This window comes from Monosiga brevicollis, genomic scaffold (genome assembly GCF_000002865.3).
Source record: "Monosiga brevicollis MX1 MONBRscaffold_28 genomic scaffold, whole genome shotgun sequence".
Classification (NCBI taxonomy): Eukaryota; class Choanoflagellata; order Craspedida; family Salpingoecidae; genus Monosiga; species Monosiga brevicollis.
Genome location: NW_001865065.1, coordinates 547,401 through 569,657, shown reverse-complemented (window position 1 = coordinate 569,657; position 22,257 = coordinate 547,401). Strand labels below are relative to the sequence as shown.

At 54.9% G+C, this 22,257-nt stretch overlaps 8 protein-coding genes across 8 annotated transcripts; 3 read left to right on the top strand and 5 right to left on the bottom strand.

The window, feature by feature from the left end:
• Positions 1-242: 242 nt before the first annotated feature.
• Positions 243-1,025, bottom strand: MONBRDRAFT_28777 (uncharacterized protein; the record flags this gene model as incomplete). The annotated part of the gene is made up of 4 exons (XM_001749142.1): positions 243-378; positions 494-568; positions 707-798; positions 906-1,025. 4 exons carry the CDS (start codon positions 1,023-1,025, stop codon positions 243-245), a joined length of 423 nt encoding a protein of 140 aa, XP_001749194.1.
• A 1,050-nt stretch (positions 1,026-2,075) lies between these two features.
• MONBRDRAFT_34020 (uncharacterized protein) lies at positions 2,076-4,515 on the bottom strand. Its single transcript, XM_001749141.1, has 8 exons — positions 4,466-4,515; positions 4,162-4,374; positions 3,914-4,024; positions 3,693-3,801; positions 3,057-3,508; positions 2,847-2,927; positions 2,524-2,680; positions 2,076-2,415 (listed from the first exon to the last, which is right to left on the bottom strand). The coding sequence occupies exons 1-8, from the start codon at positions 4,468-4,470 to the stop codon at positions 2,191-2,193; spliced, it is 1,353 nt and encodes a 450-aa protein (XP_001749193.1). The 5' UTR covers positions 4,471-4,515; the 3' UTR covers positions 2,076-2,190.
• A 958-nt stretch (positions 4,516-5,473) lies between these two features.
• MONBRDRAFT_28775 (uncharacterized protein) lies at positions 5,474-7,531 on the top strand (the record flags this gene model as incomplete). Its single annotated transcript, XM_001749211.1, has 4 exons — positions 5,474-5,675; positions 5,769-6,028; positions 6,189-6,828; positions 6,915-7,531. The coding sequence occupies 4 exons, from the start codon at positions 5,474-5,476 to the stop codon at positions 7,529-7,531; spliced, it is 1,719 nt and encodes a 572-aa protein (XP_001749263.1).
• Positions 7,532-7,735: 204 nt separating this feature from the next.
• Positions 7,736-8,788, bottom strand: MONBRDRAFT_11402 (uncharacterized protein; the record flags this gene model as incomplete). Its single annotated transcript, XM_001749140.1, has 1 exon — positions 7,736-8,788. One exon carries the CDS (start codon positions 8,786-8,788, stop codon positions 7,736-7,738), a length of 1,053 nt encoding a protein of 350 aa, XP_001749192.1.
• A 438-nt stretch (positions 8,789-9,226) lies between these two features.
• On the bottom strand, positions 9,227-11,509 carry MONBRDRAFT_28773 (uncharacterized protein; the record flags this gene model as incomplete). Its single annotated transcript, XM_001749139.1, has 11 exons — positions 9,227-9,301; positions 9,411-9,710; positions 9,803-9,859; positions 9,970-10,152; positions 10,252-10,331; positions 10,457-10,511; positions 10,604-10,675; positions 10,773-10,847; positions 10,981-11,058; positions 11,196-11,306; positions 11,465-11,509. 11 exons carry the CDS (start codon positions 11,507-11,509, stop codon positions 9,227-9,229), a joined length of 1,131 nt encoding a protein of 376 aa, XP_001749191.1.
• Positions 11,510-12,167: 658 nt separating this feature from the next.
• Positions 12,168-14,012, top strand: MONBRDRAFT_38616 (uncharacterized protein; the record flags this gene model as incomplete). Its single annotated transcript, XM_001749210.1, has 10 exons — positions 12,168-12,181; positions 12,428-12,518; positions 12,607-12,688; positions 12,785-12,821; positions 12,949-13,023; positions 13,143-13,186; positions 13,280-13,348; positions 13,443-13,506; positions 13,660-13,861; positions 14,004-14,012. Coding segments are annotated over exons 2-10 (642 nt in total), but the record flags the coding sequence as incomplete, so codon positions are not given.
• A 2,710-nt stretch (positions 14,013-16,722) lies between these two features.
• MONBRDRAFT_34018 (uncharacterized protein) lies at positions 16,723-19,683 on the bottom strand (the record flags this gene model as incomplete). Its single annotated transcript, XM_001749138.1, has 11 exons — positions 16,723-16,811; positions 16,849-16,964; positions 17,361-17,401; positions 17,485-17,529; positions 17,638-17,727; positions 17,824-17,934; positions 18,038-18,343; positions 18,536-18,594; positions 18,619-18,850; positions 18,956-19,075; positions 19,126-19,683. 11 exons carry the CDS (start codon positions 19,681-19,683, stop codon positions 16,723-16,725), a joined length of 1,767 nt encoding a protein of 588 aa, XP_001749190.1.
• A 598-nt stretch (positions 19,684-20,281) lies between these two features.
• On the top strand, positions 20,282-21,193 carry MONBRDRAFT_11398 (uncharacterized protein; the record flags this gene model as incomplete). The annotated part of the gene is made up of 2 exons (XM_001749209.1): positions 20,282-20,948; positions 21,051-21,193. 2 exons carry the CDS (start codon positions 20,282-20,284, stop codon positions 21,191-21,193), a joined length of 810 nt encoding a protein of 269 aa, XP_001749261.1.
• Between the last annotated feature and the right edge of the window lie 1,064 nt (positions 21,194-22,257).

Below are 22,257 nucleotides of genomic sequence, written 5' to 3'. Positions count from 1 at the left end.
CACCAATAATCAAAACTAATACATCACAAACAGAGAAAAAGCATTCCCGGGAGCCCCAGCGTGGCCGAGAACGGTTCATGAACAACCGCACAGCCCATCAAGCGCCGGCCAGCAGTTGCCTTTTCGTCTCAATGATACACCGTGACCTTTTCCACTCATCTTCAACATTTTCTTCTTCTTCTTCCTCTGCCCTCTCTCCTCTTCTATCCTCCACCAGGCTCTTGAAGACGCGTGATGACGCTTCAGACTTGCGACTTGAGCTGAGCACGCTCGGCGCGCTCGCGCTCCATCTCTTTGCGCAGATGCTCCTTCTTGGCGGCGTCCAAACCCAGACGTGCACCAGTCATGGCCACTGCCCCGAGAAAGAAGATGGCGGCCCTAAAACAACATGGGACAAGCCAAGGTTGAAAAATGAATGTGACGTGACCATGGTTGGTATCACATACGACCAAGCGGGCACTCGGTCATCAAGCTTTGGGAACGGCTGGCATACCAGGCATATTTGATCTTGGTGGGGCTGGTGAAGGATTTGGACGGGACGCCGCTCAGCCGCGAGGAGTCAATGATGCTGCGCATGGCCGTGGATTACACGTGCAAAAGTCGCCAAGGCCCTGATATCCTTTCGAGCTCTCGCCGACCTGTTTTTCCGCTGCTATCACCGAGCCCCTATTACTCCGCCGCTGCCACTGCAGTCTGACTCGGGCACCAACGACTCAGACCTCGCTCGGGTTGCTGCTGCTGCGCCTGGTGCTCATTGAAACCCCTCACGCAATCCAAATGAAAGGGCATTGCGTTCGCCTCGCCACATCGAGGACACGGATGTCAGAATGTCAGAATGTCAGACTTTTCAGGCTTTTCGAACGTCACCGTGACGGCGACTTCCAGGCGCTTCACCCGCTGGTTACCTGTGCTCTATTTCCTTTTAAGCAGAACACACACACACACACACACACACACACACACACACACACACACACACACACACACACACACACACACACACACACCGACGATTTCATTTTCATTTTTTTGAATTCTCATCCGCATCGACGTGCTCGACGATCCTGTCTGCGGTCATTCCTTTGCTGTTGATCGATCAAGAGGTTCAAGTGGTTGGCTGCGCGCAGAGCTACTAGTGGCAGTCCTCTGAAGCATTGATGTTGGCAGGTTTTGCCGAGGGTCAAGTCGCTTCCGAGCGACAGAACAGAGTCGAAGCCATTCACCAGGCCCAGCTCATCATGGCGAGTTCGCGGCCTGTGCCACGTCAGACGACGACACCGTCAGATGAGGCGGCGGCGGCCATGGTGCAGGACTTTGACTTTTTATCTCTGGGCCAGCATTGTGCTGTTGCTGGCTGCCACCAGCTGGACCTTCTGCCCTGCACTTGCCGCAAGTGCGGTCTCATAACCTGTAGTGACCACTTCCAGACGCATGCTTGCGCGACACCCCCCGTTTCGGTGCGTACTTTTCGCCTTGCTTGGTGGGGGACCTGAACAACAACGGCTCGACAGCCAGCCCTTGTCTCCGAGTTTCCTTTGTTTGTGCCTCTTCGGCTAACGCTGGTGTTGCCACCTTGTCTGTAGCGTACTTTGCGGCCCTGCCCCAAGTGCGAGAAGCTCTTGGCTCTGCCCCACGGCGTCTCGCCCGAGGAAATTCTGGCGCAACACATTCGCTCTGGCTGTCAACAACATGTAGCCATTACTGATGCCCAGGCCCGCCGCAAGCGGCGCTGTCCTGCCGCACATTGCCGCCGCAAAGTTTTACCAGGGACTCCGTGTGCCGATTGTCGGACGCAGTACTGCGCAGCGCACCGCTTCCCGGAGGACCATGCTTGCCGCGATCGACGCCGTCAGATGACGCTGGCAGGCCTCGCTTCCCGGCATGCAACACCCATTGCAGCGCATTAGCCCTCTTTTGCCAAACAGGCAGGCACTGGCTGTGGCCAAAATTCCGCCGTGCGGTTCTTCCGGGCACTCCACCTTCTTTTATTCCCATATGCACGCTGGCTGTCACCAGGTCGCACTCTGCACTGCATGTTCTGAATCTAATCGTCCAGATCTTACAATCAAGTGTGTCGGGGAAGAAAACCTAATGAAATTGACAATTGGAAACCATGACGTCTGAATCACATGTAAAGCGGTCGTCTTGCGCGGCATCTTCTGAAGTGACGTCTAGAGTGCGAGCACACGCTTAGATCAAAGCCAGCTCCTCCTTGCAGCAGATGCCCTCAGCCTCGAGCTGCTGGATCAGGGGCTCGTAGATGTCCGGGGTCAAGGGAGCAAAGACGCCCTTCTTGGTGATCTTGCCGTCGAGGACGAGCTGCACAGCCATACCGCAGGGAATACCAACGGTGCGCGCCATGGCGGTAGCGCCATGGGGAATGCCGTACTCCAGCATGGTGCTCGTGATAATCTCCTATACAGGCAGGGTGGGACAAGAACACAGACCAGTACGTGTTGAGCTCGACTCAAATTAGGCTCGCAAAGCGAGATGCAAGCACAGTGATACCACACACACACACACCTGCTTGCCCGAAGAGCGGGTCACGTGGAACTTGTGCTGCATCATGATCATGTCCCGTTCGCCGGGCTGGTACTTGAGCTTGATGGCAAGGTGCTCAGCCAGTGAGTCGAGCAGAGAGGACTTGCGTGGCACATCTTCGCTCGCGAACAGGCCAAACCTAAGCCACGTGCAAAACACAACACGTTGAAAAGTAACCCCAAATGAGTTTCACGGGTGGCCAAAAGAAAGTCCAGTCAAAGCCGGTGGAAGTTTTTTGGTGCGTTTTCTGGTGCGTTTTCTGTCAGCTTCCGCGTGTGCCAGGGAATGAGGCAGGTGTGACGCACCACTTCATGCCGGCAACGATACGCGCACGGTCGGCCGAGTCGGCAAGCTGCGCCTTCTTCACAAAAGCAGCCTCAAGCTCCCTGTCAATGCAACACAAGTTTTGAAAAAGAAAAAAAAATCCGTGTGAGCAAAGAGATGCAGAAGTAGCAGGGATGCCAGCTTGAACAACTGGAGCAGATGAAGACGCTGTGGGCAAGCAGGAAACGCACTCTTCGCTCTCGCCGCACTCGAGAAGGCGGGCCATGACGGCACACCAGGCAATGGCAGGGCTGGACTCTTGCAGGAAGGGCTGGGCATCATCATTGAGGAAGCCAACATCAGCCAGTGCCTTGACAAAGGCCGGGTTGCCCTTGTAACGGAGGGTGCCACGCAGCACGGTCTTGGCCTCGGGAATGCCGTAGCGTTCGGGATAGGGGGTGGAGTCACGGTTGGGGTAGCCCTCAAAGGCAAAGGCCGGGTAGATGGGCACCTCGCGCACGGCCGCAGGCGTAAGGAGCTCGGGCGACTTGACCTCCTTGACCTGACCATCCTCAATCCAGCGAGCCGTGTTGCCGGCCGCCAGCAGCACACCACGCGCCGACCAGCTGAACTTATAACCCAGAGGGTTGTTGGAAGCCTCCGGTGCAGGAAGACCACCACAGAACGAGGTGAAGTGGTCAATCTAGCCAAGCGAGAAGAGCCCCAGAGAAGAAGATGAGAAAAAAAAAACAAAAAAAAACCCCCTCCTTGATCGTGAGCATTCATGCCTGCACGGGTGGTGCCTTTGGGCTTTTGGGAAAGGGGGTTGGAGGGCTGCGTTTGTTTCGGGTATCAAAGCCATGGGAAGAATGCGACGCAATGCATACCTTGCCGCCCTCGGCGTGGACCTTGTCAATGATCTGCTTGGCATAGAGATGGTCAATGCCAGGGTCGACACCGATCTCGTTCATGACCGTGATGCCGGCATCCTTGGCGCTGTATACGCATGCCAGTAGAAACGAGCATGAGAGGCAGGTTGCCTAACCAATTATCATGGCCACAAAACACGTATCGTAGACGCGACAATTTGGAGAATGGCATCACGTACGCTTGGTCGTAGCCAGCCATGGTTGGGGAGACATAGCTGGTTGAGACAAAGTGCTTTTGGGCCTTGATGGCGGCCTCGATGACCAAGGGATGGTAGGTGTAAGGGATCAGGCTGTGCTCGGGTCACAAGCAGGCAAGACTGACATGAGCCACTGGTTGGTCAGAAGCACAGCATGCACACGCACACGGCAAGACGGTGGTGGCAAGAGGCAGGAGCGCAAAGAAAAGAAGAAAAGGACCAGGCATTACCTGATGACCAGGTCGTGCTGGGACACGGCCTCGAGGAGGGCATCGGCGTTCTTAACATCCAGGCTGGTTGCCTTGCAGCGGTCGCGACCACCCACGAGCTCAGTGGCCTTCTCGAGCGTACGGCAAGCAACGGTGATGTTGTTCTCCGGGCGACGAAGCAAGTAGTCGAGGCAAGGGCCGGCAACAAAGCCCGCGCCGAGAAGCAAAATTTGACTAACAGAATCCCATCAACAAAGAGACATGAGCATGTCGAATCGACACAGCACGGCCGTGTGGCAGGCATGATTGGACGGGCTCGACGTACGGCATGATGACGGGATGTAACAGAAGGAAACTGGCACAAGGGAAAGCTCTTCTATCAAGGGTGCGAAACAAGCCAGTGCAGCGAGCGAGCGCGCGTGAGTGGACACTGTGACTGGTCTCGTTGTTGGTCGCGTTTGACAGGTCATAAAAAAAACCCCCCTGTCCTCTCAGTCTGTGATCCCAACACACCAAACGGCCCCTGCCCCCCGGACCATCCCAACAACCCCCAGAGACGAACAAGACACTGATCAGATAAATGCACACGAGACGCCAGCTGCCATGCGAAAAAGACACCGGCGACACCAGCGACACACGTGTGTCTGCGCCTCTCTCTCTCTCTTGCTTTTAGTGTGCATAACTTGACCGCAGCAGGCTTGCACAACATCGCTGAACGTTTTTGCGATCGAAACACATGGGCAGGCCAGGCACATGGCACATGGCAAGCTCAAATGAAGAAAGATGTCTTGGAGGAGTTGGGGAAGCGTATCCGGAAGCAGATGGGCAGGTGCTGTCACTCATCCCAAACCAAGAAGTCCCAAGCCAGTGCCCGAACCGGACTGCCGTTTGAAGGCGCATCGGCAGATCAGTGACCACTAAATAATGTTTTACCGCAAAAAAGAGAGAAAAATGACATGTGAGCACTTTGTGTGTGTGTGTGTGTGTGTGTGTGTGTGTGTGTGTGTGTGTGTGGTTGAAGAAATCCCAAGATCAAGCAGATACGAAGAGAGTGACCATAACCTTTAACTGCGAAAGCAGTGAAAGACACTGTTATTCACTGCATAAACTCAGCTTTTAGCTACAAATTTTTATGAGTAATTTACACTCATATCGAGCATTTAATATGCACATCCAGCACTAACCTTTCGATCCTCGTCGATAACTTGACAATAACTTTTATCGACGTCAACTAGCGAGACTTCATCATTAACTAACACCGGGATTTTTAATAAATCTACAACAACTCCAAACCCTGCAGCATAAAGTGGTCATTTCTTTCGCAATCGGCAAGATGTCATCGCTGTTGTGGATATTGGCGGCGCTTGTGGTCGTCGGGCTCGGGCGCGCTGAGGAGGGATCGCCGGCCGCGTCGACTGATGGAGAACGGCTGCTGCAATCCATTGGCTTTAAGCCGCTTCAGAGCAATGCATTGACTGGCTCACGACCCAACATTGTTGTCCTTTTTGTGGATGACTTTGGCATCGGCGATGTCGGTACGTTGTTGTGACATGACAACCTCTGGGTATGTGACGACTGGTCTTGCTAGCTGCCTCGCCATGAGCTCAGCCCCACCGCGCCCGATTTAGGAATCTACAATTCCAAATACAATGATACCCCCAACATGGACAGTCTGGCCCGGCGTGGTATGCGCTTCACCGACTTTCACGCCATGCCACTCTGTGGCCCCTCCCGTGCCACTCTACTGACGGGACGTCTTGGCCTTCGCAATGGCATTACTGGAAACTTCAGCCCGCTCAGCCTGTATGGTCTTCCCCTCAACGAGACTACCATTGCTGAGGTCTTGCAGGGTGATTACCTCACGGCCATGGCAGGCAAATATCACCTGGTGTGTTTGAATACCGTTCGACCGCTCACCAACCCATGACGATCGTATAAAGCCAGACAGGCACACAGGCAGACAGGCACACAGGCAGGCAGGCACACAGGCAGGCAGGCAGGCAGGAAAATTAAAAGAGCTCACGCGACACATGCCACATGCCACATAGGGAATTCAACCCGATTATAATCCGGTACGACGAGGCTTTGACCGCTTCCTCGGACTGGCCACCAGCCACGACTACGGATGCACGAATACTGCTTTTCAGGCACAGCCCCAGGTTGAATGCCCCAATTATAAGTTTGATACGTGCAGTGCCTACGGCAACAGCCACGCTGACCCCTCATCCTGCCACATTGGGCCCAACAATCCCTGGAAGGAGAGCGTGCCCCTTTTTGGCAACTACAGCATCGTGGAACAGCCCGTCAATTTATGGAATCTGACCGAGCGCTATGTCGACTTTGGTATCCAGGCCATGCACGACGCCCACACCGCGCACAAGCCCTTCTTTCTTTACGCCGCTTTTAACCACATGCACGTGCCCATCACCAGCCACCCGGATTTTGACAACAGCAGCACCTCCAACGGACAATACGAGCATGGCCGCGTGTACGGCAATGCCCTCCGCGAGTTGGATCACCACATTGGTCGCCTGATCACCGCCATCGATGACATGGGCATCCGCAACAACACCATCATCTTTCTAACAGGTGACAACGGTGGTTCCTCGTTTGAGTGCCAGTATGGTGGCTCCAACTGGATCTACAATGGCACTTGGCTGCGCATGCACGGCGGTGGCGGAGGAACTGGTACGTCGTCGTAGGCACACCGCATATACTTTGTAGCCGCTTTCACTCTGACGCCCCTTGTCCTGGCCCCGTGCTGTGCTGAGCAGGCAAGACAACGACATGGGAAGGTGGGCATCGCGAAGCGGGCATCGTCTCATGGCCCGGCAAGATTGCCGAAGGCTCGATCAGCGAAGCTCTCACCGGCACCATCGACTACTTCCCCACCATTGCCAACCTGGCTGGCAAGAGTCTGCCTGCTCACCGGTATTTTGATGGGCTGGACATGGCTCCAATCCTGCTCAACGCAAGCGCTCGGGGTCACACCAGCATGTTTCATCCCTCATACGGAGAGGGCAGCCCACACTTTGGTGCGATTGAGACCATCCGCGTTGGAGATTACAAGGCCAAGTATCGCATCAGTAATACTGCTGGCTGCAAGGACTGGCCCGACTCGCAGATTGGCCACGGCGGCACCAAGTATCTGCCAAAGCCACTCATCTTCAACCTTAGAACCGATCCCTCCGAGGCTCGACCCCTGGATGAGAACAGTATGGAGTACGGGACCGTGCTCAACGCGATTGGCGAGGCCTGGGCGGCTTTCAATCATACAGTCGCCATGGACAACACGACCAAAGCCAACTTTGCACAAGACTCCACTTGCACCCCCGAGCATTGCATCAAGCCCTGCTGCTCCACCAGCACTCCCCTCTGCACATGCCACTAAAGGGTGGCGCGAGATCGTCCCTCTGCCATGTGTCTCTGCTGCCGTTGGCTACAGCGGCAGCCATGTGATTCGTTGTTGTTTGTTTGTTTGTTTGTGTTCTGTCTCTCTGTGCTTCTTTGATGGTTTGTGGCTCCGCTTCAATTGACATGTGAAGCAGTTGAGCCCCCCCCCCCCAAAAAAAAAAAAAAAAAAATGTCAAAAGGACTAGCCCGCGGCCCAATCGATGCTGCCCACACCCGTGCTCTCATCAAAGGTGACGTGCACGCCCGCACTGAACGTGCGCTCCCACACTGAGCCAGAGCGAGTGGCGTTTGCCAGCGGGCGACCCAGCGGGCGCGTATACTCATCGTTCCAATGGGACCATGAATCAAAATACCACCCAAGGCTACAGCCGTAGTATGATCGCTCCCCCGCACCAATGAGAAAGGAAGCCAGCGTGTTGGTGATGTTGGTGCAGTTGCTATCGTGCTCAATCCCATGGTAGCCGGCATGCACCTGCACCAGGCGGCCGGCGGCCACAGCGGTCATCAAGGCATGCAAACTTGCCGCATCGTTTTGATAAGTCTCGATCATCAGAGCATCCAGATCAGTAGCGTTGTCGTTGTTAGAAATGAGGTAGCCCGGAATCTGATTCTGTAACTCACGCAGGACCTGATGATGGCCCAACGCATATGCCGCATTGTCGGCCTCACTGACACCGGGCAACTGGCCTATCTGAGCACGATCGGCGAAGCATCCATCGATCACACCCGTTTGCGTCATGTTGATGCAAGATTGTGCCCAAAACTGACGACCAGCTGCCGTGGTGAAATTGAAAACAAGCATTCCATCGGATGGTTGCGGAAAGGTGGGATCACCCCGCAGTCGCACGGGCGCCCCCGCCTGCTGATACATCCAGTGTTCCGGATGAGCTAGCATGTGCTGGTGGAGGCGGTACATTTCCCAGTCCAGCACGCTGTTGATGTAGTAGAGAACATGAATATCGGGTCGGCGTGCCTTGATGACTTGGGCCTGCTCCAGGATCTTGTCCTCAGCACAGCACACGGACACATTCTCGCCCTGGCCCTTCTCAAGGGTGATCATGGCAAAGCGCAGCATAAAAGCGAGCGCCTCCTCATTGAAGGGCCCACTCTCGTTACACATGTGGACGTAAACGGGCACTGTGTCCCAAGAAAAATAAGGCTGGCGCCGCTCCCCACCTGCTGCCATCACGGCATAGCCCAAGAGCAACCCGAGCCCCCACGTCCAGCCCCTCATTCTGGCGTCCGGCGTCTGCTTGAGCAAAAATGATGTTTCTGCGTCTTCGTGTTTTTGTTTTTGGTGTTGTGTTTGTGTTTATGTTTTGCTTTATTGGGGTTTCTTGCTTATGCCTCTCTCTCTCTCTCTCTCTCTCTCTCACCAATTCATTTCCTTCTGCCTTCTCCCTTCTCCCTTCCCTCCTTCCTTCTTCCTTCCCTCCTTCTTCCTTCCTCCTTCCTGCCTCCTCCTTCTTCCTTCCTCCTGCCTTCTTCCTTCTTCCTTGAAGTGCTTTTCGCTGAATGCCTTGGTCTGCACCAATTCATCTCCTTGGCAAAGAGGGGGCGCGAAGCAGAAAGAAGAGAATGGGACGTACATGTCTTGCTAAGATTCAACTAACATCAACAGTGCCTTGCCAAACGACATCCTCTGAAACATTGGGTGAGGGGCAAACCCGTGTCAAAAGCCAAAGCCTCCTTCTTCCTCCTCCTCGTTGAACCCAAACCCATCCATGTTCATATCGCCCACATCCGCCTACCGGATCCAGCAGTGCACAGCAACACTCCAACATGAACTGGCTTACGAGGGACAAGTTTGATTTGTTTTCCTATACTCTCATCGTAGGCCCTCAGGTTGCACGCACCTCTTCCACAACATCGGACGTCGCGAAGAGACTTTCGTCAATGTCATCCAAAAGATCGTCCTCTGCTCCAAAGCCTGCGGCAGATGGAGGCACAGGATCAGTCTGTAAGGCAAAAGCGCTTTCCTGCCGGGGTTGATCATGCGTGCTCGATAAGCACAAGAATGAGGCGCGATATAGAACCACACCATAGCTGTTGTTATCGTCGTCAGTCAGGAAAGAGATCATGGAAGCTCGCGCCGACGCCTCTTCGTGCACCTCGGCCAAGACGGCAGAAGTGCCCCCCACAGAAGATGACAGGCTCTGAATCGAATTGGCGTGTGCAAGAAACAAGTTGAGACCAATGGTACAATAGGAACCGCTCAATCGGAACCCTGCAGACCTATCGTACTTACCGCACGCTTGCCTTTGGACTTTTGCACCGAGTTTCTGCGCCGCAGCCCTGCGTTAATCTGCAGCAGATATGCGCATGGTGAATATCACACACTGAGACAATGGGATGTGGGCCAAAGCAAGACAGCGCCCCCACCCGATGCTCACACGCCGACACCCACATACACACCTTAATGGAGGAACGCCGCTTCAAACCAATGCCAACGGCCAGCGTCAGATCGTCCGAATCGGCTGGCGCAACGCGACGATGCTGGCTACCCGGCGCAGCTTGTTGCTTTTTCTGTGCTTCTTCAGACGCATGGTATTGCTCTGTCGCCTCGTTCTGACGCTCGATGCGTCGCCCAATACGCGCCTGCCTCGCCCAGAAACAAATTTGTGAATCAAACATGAGGTGAAACAATGGAGGCGGGAGTACTGTAAACTGGTTCCATGTAGCGCAGGTGGAACGCACCGCTTCAAGAAGTGTATCAAGAAAGTCGCGGCTGGCCTTGGGGGCGACGGCAAACAAGTGACAGGCTGCACGACCATCGCCTACGGAACCAAATGTGACACCACGTGCCAGGTGCATAAAAGAGCATGGCCAAGCAATGCTTCGGGAAGAGAGGGGTCGAACAAGCACTCGTTGCCTAGCGTGCATGCTGTGTACGGAGACAGACCACTGTGTTGGACGACGATGATGTCTTGCTTGTCTGTCGTTTGTTCGTCAGTGTACTATCAAACAGTTCAGATAAAGAAAACGTTGAGACAACCGGTTGGGGCATGACAAACAGGGCCGGGCATGCAAGAGCGAGCCTATGCCGTACGTGTGTGCATTGCACCATATGAACGGTCTGAAAGAAGAATGGCTCGGCCGTCACATCAATGGTCGGCTTGATCTGAACAATGAGAAGGGAATGAACAGAGTGATTTTTATGACGAAGCCATGTTGGCGCGCTATGAAACTATACACACGAAGGACCGAGGCCATCATACCGTGACGGCGTGGGTCGCAGCGAGGACGGTGACCGGATCACCGCGACGCACATCATGCCCATGCTTGGTCAAGAACTGCGAAATATATCGATGCGAGAAGAAAAAAAACACGTCGGGTTAATCATGCAAGCACAAAACACATTGGGGCTGAAAACTTGACGCGTGCGGTGGCCATGGGACGGATAGGCGTGGCATCCGTTGCACGCACTTTGCTGGCTGCGTTACGCAGACGAGGGTCATCGGCATTCCCGCCTTTCTTGGCGATGCTTTCGGAAACCAAGCGATCCTATTGAACAAAGGGTAAGAGGGGCGACGCCCAGAGTCGCGAGACGGGGAGTAAGCAGTGCGTGGCTCAAGAAACGGCTTGTACGACAAAGGGGGTTGTGCGACAGCGGGGGTGTATGACAGCAGGATTGAGCGTACGTGAAGCTTTTGGAGCTTGATGAGCAGGGTCTTGGCAGCAGCACTTAAGACACCACCCTGCTCCTCTGGATTGACCAGAGAGGCGAGTGGCACAAAGCCGAGATAGCGAACCTAGCGCACAAACGGCAAAAAAACCGGCCACCACAATTAACGCAGCGACCACTAGAAAGCAGCCGTGCGGCCAAGAAGAACTCGTGACAACGTGGGCTGGTAGAGAAGCAGCGTGGTGGTGCGCAAGAGCCAGAGCTGTGATGGAACACGGCTGCTACCTGCTCAAAAGTGTGCACTTGGGAGTCAAAGATGAAATCGGGCATTATGCCTGGCCTATTCGCTCAATCGCCCTGTGTCTGTCTCGGCAACTCGACCAACGCGTCCCAGGCCAGAGCACCTATGCGCTCGTGATTGCTTGCTTCCAAAGCACCAGCGCCTGTTCATGCCAACCATGGATAAGAGCACGCCACAGCGCAGCCAACTGGATCTCGCAACAGTAGGGTTTTTTTTTTTTGAACGGCACGAGTTCACTCGCCAAAGCGTTCGTTCTTGCCGTCACCCCTTGCCCTGCAGATTCACGTACAGCAGCAGCCTGCCAAAATGACCCCAGAACCCAGAATCGTCAACCCGCGCCCGCGCCGACTGGTCCACTGCTTAATCACCACACCCGGTTGGTTCACTGCCCCGACCCAGCAGCGCCCCCGTCACCGCAGTCCGTATCAATCCCGAAAAGGCCAATCCCCCCGCCCTCTTGTTGATGTTTATTAATCCACGCTTTAAACAGGGTTTGTGCAGTTTTTCATACGGATACAACGTTAGAACATGCAGACAAGTTTCGAGATCTCGACTCGTTTACTCTTATTTTATCTGACAATTGGCGATCTGTCTGACAAACCGGCTGAGCTATCTGACATTCTCTGACTGCACACACTGCACACGAAGCGACTTGGTCGACCGTCGTATTTTATCTGACAACGGCGCGCAGCACGTTGCACGACTGGTGCGCGCTCTCTCTCTCTCTCTCTCTCTCTCTCTCTCTCTCTCTCTCTCTCTCTCTCTCTCTCGTCCGTGCTCAGCTGTGCTTTGCGCCGGGGGCCTTCGCCTGCTTGTTGCCGTGCTCGTGTGCTTGCTTTGTCGCGCTTCTCCTCTTGCGTTTTGGTATCTCGGAGGACCCAAGATTGTGGCAGCGTTCTGCGTTTCTGCTCTGAACTCAGTGAGCACCCTGTGATCTGCCGGATTTGGACAGACCCGCGCACAAGCCCGCTGAGCAAGATGGCTCTTCGTGCTGTGACTCGCCAGCTCCTGGCAACGTCAATCGCGCACACGGCTCTGGTACTGATGCACGGGATCTGCTCTTGCTTGTGCGCGTATCTTCGTCGCTCGTCTCACCCGGTAATTTTGCTGGCCATGGGTCCTTTAGCGCCGGTCCCTGAACACAACGCGTCTCCTCCCGGCTGGACACAGCAAGTGGGCTAACATCAAGCACCAAAAGGCGCGCCAAGGTCCGACTGGGCAGAACGCACACCTCATCATTTCTGCTCTGGGCTCAATATTCATCGGCGCCTCTCCTCTGGTGGCGTTTGCCTGGCCCCGTATAGACAAGTCTCGCTCAATCCTCTTTGCCCGGTTGCACCGGTACGGGCAGCACCAATCTTTTGAGCATGCATGGGTCATCCCGCAACCCAGGGCTCAATCTGAACATGCATGTCCCCAAGCGTTCTCCTGCCTTACGTTTTTTTTTTTTCCTTTCCTGCCCTCTCAGAGACATTGTGATTGCCATCAAGGGCAATGGTGGAAATGCAAATCCAGAGAGTAACCTCCGTCTCAAAACCGCGCTGTTGGTGATCCGCGCGTTGGGTTCCCTTGTTCGAATCATGCTACCGTGAAGCTTGCATAGAGGTTTTTTCGAGGCCTCATTCATGTTTGTTGGACATGCTTCCTGCTCGGACTTTACAGAGCGGCTGCCCGCAATGCTGACATGCCCAAGGACAAGATTGAAGGTGAGGCCCCAGTCTCCCGTTTCATGCTTCTACCACTGCTCCTCGCCGCCACCTCTTGACAGCTGATCCGAATGCACCCGCATGGTTGCCCAGGCGCACTGCGAGTAGGCAAGGGTGAGGGCGTGCAGGCACAGGTCTTTACCTTTGAGTGTCGTGGACCAGGTTCGTCTGCCCAGGGTCCCTGAGAGCGTCAGCCACCGGCAAGCGTCTGTGTTGGTGCCTTGTCATGACAAACCTTTCCGCTGTGCCTCGACAGGCGGAACGCTCATGATTGTTGAAGCCGAAGCTGAGCGTCGTGAGCACATTGTTCCTGAGCTCAAGTCGGTAGCGTTTGACCTCTGCTTACTCAATACCAACGCTTTCCAACACACTGCGCCTTCACCTGGTGTCAGCCTCATGGTGCTTTCGCTTCTTGGTTGCTACTCTTGCTTCTTGGTTGCTACTCCTGCCCTTGCTCGCTTGTTGGGCCGCAGTAAGTGGTGCCAAAGGTTTGAGGCCGAGGTCTGTGACGTGAACACGGCGCAATGGGCATTTGATAAGCGCGGTCGCGTCGTCGTCAGCAAGGCTGATATCTGGGCCAAGAACCCGGACTTGCAAGAAAACTTTGACCCTGAGGAGTTTGCCCTCAACTTTGATAATGTGGAGGAGGCTGATGAAGATGATGATGAAGTCTTTGTATGTCTTGAACCACATCCGTCCCCGGCGCGCGTCCCGTGTTGCTTCCCGCCGTACGCAAATTACCAGTCGATTGCTCATGAAACCGTTGCCGTGGTGTGGACGCCCTCTCTTGACCTTCTGTCATGGATCTGTGGGCTAGCTGTTTTGTGCACCTGCGGACGCACAAACTCTAGAGGAAAGCGTGCAGGTGCGTGCAGTGACCGAGCTGCCAAACATTGCTGTGGACTGTGGTCAAGGCTCATGTGGACATCTTGTGTTGTGTGCGTACTCTGTTTGATGGCCTCTTGCAGGCTGCTGGTTATGAGCAGGCCTACAGTGAGACGGCTTATCTACCCAATACGCCGCATCCAATCGAGTATGCTCGTCGGCCTGCTGTCGTGTGGCGCGCATTTACACGCCGACTTGGCTCACTTTCTTCTTCTTTTTCTTTTTCTTCCCTTTCCTTTTTGCATTGCACGCTTGCTGCTTGTCACACCTGTGGTGCAGTGAGACTACCATGGATGCTGTCCAGAAGCTTGTGGCCAAGCTCAATGAGATTGACTCGGTCCTCAACGTATACACCAATGAAGTGGCCAGCTAGCACGGCCCCTCTGCCCTTTTCCTTGAGTTGAAGCTGGCCCTTTTGTTGACCATCTCGATCGTGTCTACGTAACACACACACGCGCAAAGACGCACACACACACACACACACATATCACCCATGCATATACACACGCGAGTCGCCAAATCATGAAACATATCTACATGTGCATGTGTGCGGTGCGTGTGCTCTCTCAACTATGGGAAACCTATCCGCACATGCCACAACCGAGGAAGGAGCGGCTTTGCCGCATTTTTTCCTCGACCTGCTATCAAGCAGGACAGCTTCCGTGCAAAGACCTGGCATGTCACGTTGCCCTCCACCCTCTGCCATTCACTCTCAACGCTGTGATTCTATTCGGGCAGCAGGCATTGATTCGCGATCCACACACACACACACACACACACACACACACACACACACACACACACACACACACACACACACACACACACACACACACACGAAAAGAAGAGAGAGAGAGATGTCAGCCATTTCATCTCCTACAACAGACGTTTCGTGTCCGTCGCCTCGGGTGCCGGGTGAGCTGAGTGGCTCGATTCAATTTGCCGGTGTGGGTGGGGTGGAGCGTGCGGCTGTGGGGGTGGAAGGGGCTTTGCACGCCTCCAGCATGGCGCTGCGCGTGGTGTATCTACCCATTCTGATCCTGCTGAGCAGTGCGGCTGGCTTCATCACCTCGTGAGTTTCCTCCAAGTCTGCCCCGCGCCTCAACTCCACACGATTCCCGCCCCTCCTCACCGCTCGTCCGGGGGGTGTCCTTGGCGTTTGGCATGCCGTACCTGATGACAGCTACATTATTGCATATCGAGATCATGACTTGCGCTACGAGCCCGATTATATCAGTGACACGGGTGCTCATCCGCCGGAAAGCTCCTACTTCACTTTTTTTCTCTGCCTCACCAGTCTCTTTGGTTCGTGTCCGCATCGGCCGCGCTCCCGCCCATCATCCGTGCTAGTTTTCGATCACTTTGAGTCAACATCATGCCATGTCATCGCGGCTGTCTGCAGCGGGAGCCTACGTCATCATTCTGCGTCTCCACATGCAGTCTCGCTTGACGGTGCCGGTATGCGGACTGTCTTGAGCTTGCATCGTGCACCTTGCTTTTTTCCTTGGGCTAACATTTATCTCACTACCAATCGTCTGTCTGCTGGGCTGGGCGTCGCAATTACAGTACTTTCGCAAGCTGAATAGCATTGCTGGCATCTGTGGTGTTGTGGCTGCGTTTGGGGCACTGATTGTAGCCGCCTTTCAGGTTTGCATCGGCCTGCCTCACACACACACACACACACACACACACACACACACACCTGCACGCAGCTTACCTATGGCGAATGGCTGGGTTCGACTTACAGAATGTCAACGTGTACTTTATGCACATGAGTGGAGCGTCACTCTGCTTCCTGTGCGGCGCTTTCTACGTCAGCGCCATGACCAGGATCAATTTCCACCTTGGTTCGCCCAATCGCTCACATGCACGCACTTGTTACCCCCATCTTCATATATTTAAGGCGACTCACCTATGATGACATGACCACCCGATGCCACGTTTTCTTGTCACCCCTTGGTTCTGGGCCATAAAACTCTACAGGACTCGCGGGGCGACGGGTTCAACTGGGCCTCTGCATTATCTGCATCTTGGCGCTGTTGGGTGGCATGGCTTTTGTTACCATGGCCTACTGGGACGGACACGTGCGCTTGGCCAATGAAGTAGCAGCCGGCTGTGAATGGACCTTGGCCGGCTGCTTCATTCTGTTCTTCCTCAGCCTGATGCCTGTGAGCCGCCACCTTACCCTCAGCTTCCAAATCTTTGACGCGAGCCGAGGTGGCATGGCCTACTCTGGTCACGGCCGCCAAGGCGCAGTACCTGACACCCATCCGCAACTGAGCGCCCGCACACCGCTGCTCGCGCATGATGCGCAGGGACACAAGCACTTGCAAATGCAAATGCCCGCCACCAATCACAAGACCGCCCCTTTTCCAACTTTTGCTCCCACCTCAACCCCCACATCCCGTTCAAGCCAGGCAGCCTCTGCTGGTCCCCGTGCACCCGCATCGACGTACCCCTCCCTGGATGGACTCGTGTCTAATGGGACGATGGCCAAGTCTAATCGCGTGGCAGCTTCCCGTGGCGGTCCGCTCGGCTTAGGTTTGTTGTGACTGGCATCAACAAATTACGTTGCTTGGGTGACGCATGCTCACAAACGTGCTTCATTCGATCTGGTGGTTGTAGATGCTGCGCACGGTCTTGACTCCTCCTCAGTCGGGTCCAGCGCCGCAGCTAGTCAAGCCCAGGGCATCCCGTCCGAAGTCGCTGGCCATGTTGCTTTCATGGATGCACACCAGCACTGGCTCAAGTCAACAGAGCGCATGGAGGAGCCGAACCATCACGCTCGAGTTTGAAAAACGAGACAACTGCCAGTTGATTGTTCTTTTTTTTCTTTTTCTTCTTAGAGTCGCAGTTGTACGACCCACCAAGGGGCGGTGCATCGGGCACGTAGCTGAAAAGTACGGCGCATAACGAAAAAATTTGATATGTAAAGCATGAATAAATTCGACTCTGACGCTCTTCACGTTGGCGTGAAGCTTCAAATGCCGAATGCTCAACCACATGGAAGCACACGGAAAAAAAAAAAAAAGGTAGATGCGCGCATGTACTGTCTGGTCTCTACTTGACGCCGGGCCTTGACATGTTCCAGCATAAGAAGAGCGGGGCTAGCCCTGACGGCAAGGCGCCACAACGCATGATAGGTCAAGCAGGAAAAAGCGGGTACCACTTCTGTCTTTGACAAGCCGAGAGGAAACTCATCCAGGGGGGTAAAACTGTAGACGATTACCCGGCAAGTAAAATTCAGCATCCTCAGATACCATAATTGACTCGATACTGATCCTCTAACCGGCCCGGTCGTGCTGCAGTAATGCTCGTCACAGGTTGCGGCTGCATGCGGCAGGCCAACCGAGATGAGAGGAGAGGATACGCAAGAGAAAAGCTGGCGTGTAACCCGTTCCGAGACGACCGACCTTATGTGCTCCCATGACGACGCGATGGACGGGTGCCGCATTCGTCTACAGCAAGTTGAAAAAATATTCCACGATGGATAAATGAGGACGCGAAACTTTGGCTTGATCCATACACGACGCTAAGGAGGGCAAAAGCAGACGGTGTGCACACACCTCGGATGCGCGGAAGGATTGTCGGTAGGTGGTGGCCCAGTGCCCATTTGCTGCCGATGCATCTTGCTCGGAAGCTTGAGACAAGCGCTTCTACGGTTGGTAGTCAAACACGTGAGGCCTGTGCACAACACCATAGTGCAGCACAGTTTGACTCGAAGGCACGACAAGAGAGATGTGGGCACCCACCACCAAGCTGGGCGCGCTCTGCGGCTTGGCCGATGATGGCGTAGAATTTGCGGGCGGCTTCAAGAGTAAAAGAGGTTTGGTCGGAACCGATGCGGCCGGAGGATTTGATGCCTGCTGACGCAAGCCAACCACGAGATGACACACACACACATGGAAACATGGAAACATGGACCCGGCTCAGAGATGGGCGAGAGATTGACTACTATGGACGTACGAGGGGTACATTGGTGGCAGTTGAAGGGGCAACAAAACCGACGTGTGTCTGTGTTGTCTCACTGCGGGGTTGTGTGGCAGTCAACTGGGCTGCCACCTGAGCGTGCAAAGTGTGTAAGTGACCCGGGCAACGCTTGAACCAGTGCGGCTGTTCCAGACGATCCAAGCAAGAGGTGCGCGAGATGTTGAAGTGGGTCGAGTTGTCAGTAGCATGGGCGCGAGTTACCTGGGCAGCTTGTTCGGCAGCAGCCTCTTTTCGCCGTTGTTGGCGCAACTGTGATGCCCGAGTCTTGGCATGGCGATTGACCTGTAGGACCCCAGAAGCCAGCATGACCGATCGTAAGTTTGGTGGTTGCAGAGGCCAGGTGGTCAGTGACCCTGTCTCGCTGATCTCCACCATTCAAAACGTGCACGGGCACCAGCGCACACACACACACACACACACACACACACACACACACACACACGAACACACCAACACACCAACACACGAACACACCAACACAAGAACACACACACACACACGCACACACGAACACACACACACACACAGATGGACTACCAGTAGTAGTTTTTACACACCAACACACGAGCACGAACACACACACACACACACACACACACACACACACACACACACACACACACACACACACACACAAGCGGAGACGGATCCAACCTCGTGGGCAGCGCGAATATTGAAAGTTTGTTTGTTCTTCCAGTAACCCAGTTGATCGTTGTTCCAACCATACATGGCAAAGGGGGGACGTTGGGGTGGCTTGCGAACTTGGGCATCCGCCGTTTCCCGCATGATCTGCCGATCAACAACCATTCAAGATGGAGTGATGTCAAACAAGGTGAGCGCAACTCGGAACAGCTTGCATAAGCCGATGTCAGTCAAGCCTGGCCAAAGCCGTACGCGAGATTTGTTGGCACCCTTGGAAGTGGCCTTGCTCGGCGCAGCAGCATCCTTGATTGCTGACTTTGACCTGGGGGCTTGATTGTGGGTCAGGGCTTTGATAGTGGATGTGGGTGGCGTCTACCACAAGACACGGGAGAACACAGGATGAAATGAGTTTTGGGGCGTACAAGCGAGGTGGCTTGGTCAATGGAGTGTATCAGTATGGCACTGACTTGAACCTGAACGTGGGATGTCTTCAGCACGGGCACGCGGTTGGCTGTCTTCAAAATGGGCTTGGGCAACGAGCCAGGAGCCGGGGTCGACATGACAACAGCCGCCTCCTTCGGAGGCTCGGTGGGGGATGCACGGACTTTGGCAAGCGGCTCGACCATGACCTCAAAGTCCTCTGCTGGAGGTATATCTACATGCTCCTCATTGGCGCAAACGAGCGAGGCCTGGGTCCGCGGCATGGGAGGCGGCGCAGCCACTACAGGCGCGGGCACGGCACGTGGCGCTAGCTGTTGGACAGGCGGGGCGGTGTTTGCAGCTGTCACCACGGTGGTGGGGTGTGGAGTTGGTGCCGTCGAACGTGATGCGGGCAAGGGCGGAGCTTGCCCCTCGGCAATCCACCATGTGAAGGGGACATGGCTATACTCGCGGACACGGGCGCGCGATCGCGAACGAAGGTTGCTCACGTATTCCTCAAAGCTGGGCGTGGTAGCCTCGGCCACGGGGACCGTAGCCATGGCTCACGCGTAAAGTATAGCCTGGGACCAAAAGGTGACAGCAAAGATGACGGCTGCACCGACAATCAGCAGCACCAGCACGCCCGTACCACCGTACCACCGACAGTAGCAGTAGCAGCGGCAGCCAAAACGAGCAAAAAAAAAGAAAAAGAAAAAGAAAAAAAGCGCGAAAAATAAAATTCGAGTGCTTCTCCAAATTAAAGCCGTGTTCTTCAAATTGTAATTTTTGGTAAACATGTCCTGACAGGTTTTGTGGCGCACACACCTTGTTTTAGACCACAGTTGCGTATGCTCTCTCTCTCCCTCTCGCTGTTCTCTCTGCTCTCTCTCTCTCACTCTCTCTCTCTCTCTCACTTTTTCTCGGAACGAAACGGAACGGAAAGGATGGCAGCAACCCGCAGTCGTGAGACCAGGGCGTGGCCGCGGCGGTCCGCGCAGGTATGTCTGATGCACTTATTGGTTGCCCGTGGACCTGGTGGGGATTGTGGTTCCGTCTTGCATTTACGAAAACATTTGGCCGGCGATACAGAGTGAAGCTCGCGCGGCGATTCAGAGTTTGCGCCAAAAGTATCGGAAACACGCACAGGCGGAATCAGCGATGGAGAATACAAGACTTGATGTCAACACACTTCTCGCAGCCACGGCCCCAGATGCCAAAAAAGCCAAGCTAGCAGCGCCTGCCCCTTCCACAACCAGTGTCTTTGACTTTGACGGTGAGCCCGAACCAAGCTCTACCGGCCAGCAGCTTAGTCGGAGGCGTCGACATGGGAGCCGAGAACTTCAGCGCACCACTTCGCGGCGCCGAGCAAGCACAAGAGGCACGTCAGAGGCACTGCCTTCCGCCTCTTCGACGCCTACGCGCCGACGACGGGGTACCGCTGTCGCTCCGGAAAGCTCCACGATGGCGGCCTCGGTGTCATGGGCTACCTCAGCCACTCCCGAGCCGAAGAAGGTCGATGCAACGCCACTGAACCTGCCATCCAGCTCGCGCTGGCGGCCGCATCCAGATCCCGAGCTGAGTTCAGTGAGCCCAGCCACCTCGATGTCGTCAACTGCGGTCACATCCCTGGACCTGCCCTCGCCCCTCACCTCACCGCGTAGCCGACGTGCTGCAAGGCCTCGAAACCCAACAACGCCAGGTCGAAAAAGCACGGCAAGCCCTCGTACCCTCGATCTGTTGTCCCCCGTTGCTTCGGCCGCTATCTCCGGGCGACCAGCCAGCAGCACACCCAGGCGCCACGCTCGCGCGGCCAGGCAAGATGCGGGTGAGTTTGTTTGTTTTTCATAAATGCGTTGGTAGTACGGGGCCTGCGGATGTCCTGCTTTCCCTCACTCTCTTTGGCTCGCTCGCATGCTGGCCCTCGTAGCTGCAGCCAACCCTGCTTCGGCACGCAAGGCCCAGCGGGGTTTGCCGCTTGGTCGCAAGAACCCTTCTGCCATGCTCGAGGTCATACGCCGGCAAAAGGACATGATTGCCGCTGTCAAAGACTTTGAGTTTGCCACTTCCTGAAACCATTTGGCAACACCATACTGCCCCACCCTGTGTAAGATCAAGGAGGAAAAGACTGACCTACCCAAGAGCCAGTGGCGAGAGTAAAGTTGTCTGAATTGTTTGCCGGATTGTCTGTTTTTGTGCAAGCGTCAATGGGCTAAAGCCTCAGTGGTCGGAAGTAGCCATTTTCCCTTTCCAAGCGCACTTTCTTCACCGACAATTGCTTTCTTGTTGTGCAAAGCCACAAAACGCCGAGTGACGCGGGATTTCTCTACATCCTCAACAATTGACACGAAAAGCGACTGTTGCTCGTTTTTTAAAGCAAGCGTCGCGTTCTGAAGGTTCTTGTGGCTTTGTGTGTCAGGCTCCAGCACGTCTGGAGGCCGTCTTTGGGTTGCGAGGAAGCGCGTAGGTTTGAGGAAGCGTTTTGAGAGAGGTTTGAGAGACGTCCGTCGGAGCGGAGCGAAAGCTTTGGTGGTGTCTTGAGGTCAATTGAACCAGCTGCGGTCGGCAAGCATTCACAGTGACCAGACCAGGTGCACCGTTAGAATAGCTGTAGAGTCGCTCAATCCCGAGGATAGGGAAAGTCACAAGAGAGCAGAGCACACAGGAGAGCAAGGGGAAGACAGAATGGCAGAGGGCTTGACGTACCTGCGGTCGGCAAGCATTCACAGTGACCAGACCAGGTGCACCGTTAGAATAGCTGTAGAGTCGCTCAATCCCGAGGATAGGGAAAGTGCAACTCGTGCCCGACCGCAGGTGTCACAACAAAGGGAAACAACAGTAGCCACAAGCTTATTGCCCCAGGGCAGCTGCCCAGGCATCGTGGGGACCGCGTCACACGCGGTGTTTACTCATGTGACTGCCACGAGGAGGATCAAGCCCAGGGGGTCCAAAAGTAGGTGTCAATGTGTGAGGTCGTCGTAGCTATGGAATACCAATAGGAAGACCCATAGCGACCGATGCTGAGTGTGTGCGAAAGCAGTGGGAGTGTTCAAATGCGTGGAAGCACGGATTTGACGCTAACACCCCCCCTCGCCAGCCGGAGCCCCGATCCGGCGAGGATGGTTCAAAGACAAACG

Excerpts from the sequence above, each read along its gene's own strand:
- MONBRDRAFT_34020 (XM_001749141.1), bottom strand. Across the intron at positions 4,025-4,161 it reads CAGCACGACCTGGTCATCAG|CCTGATCCCTTACACCTACC; the intron begins GTAATGCCTGGT and ends ACCCGAGCACAG. Across the intron at positions 2,416-2,523 it reads CCCGCTCTTCGGGCAAGCAG|GAGATTATCACGAGCACCAT; the intron begins GTGTGTGTGTGT and ends CTGCCTGTATAG.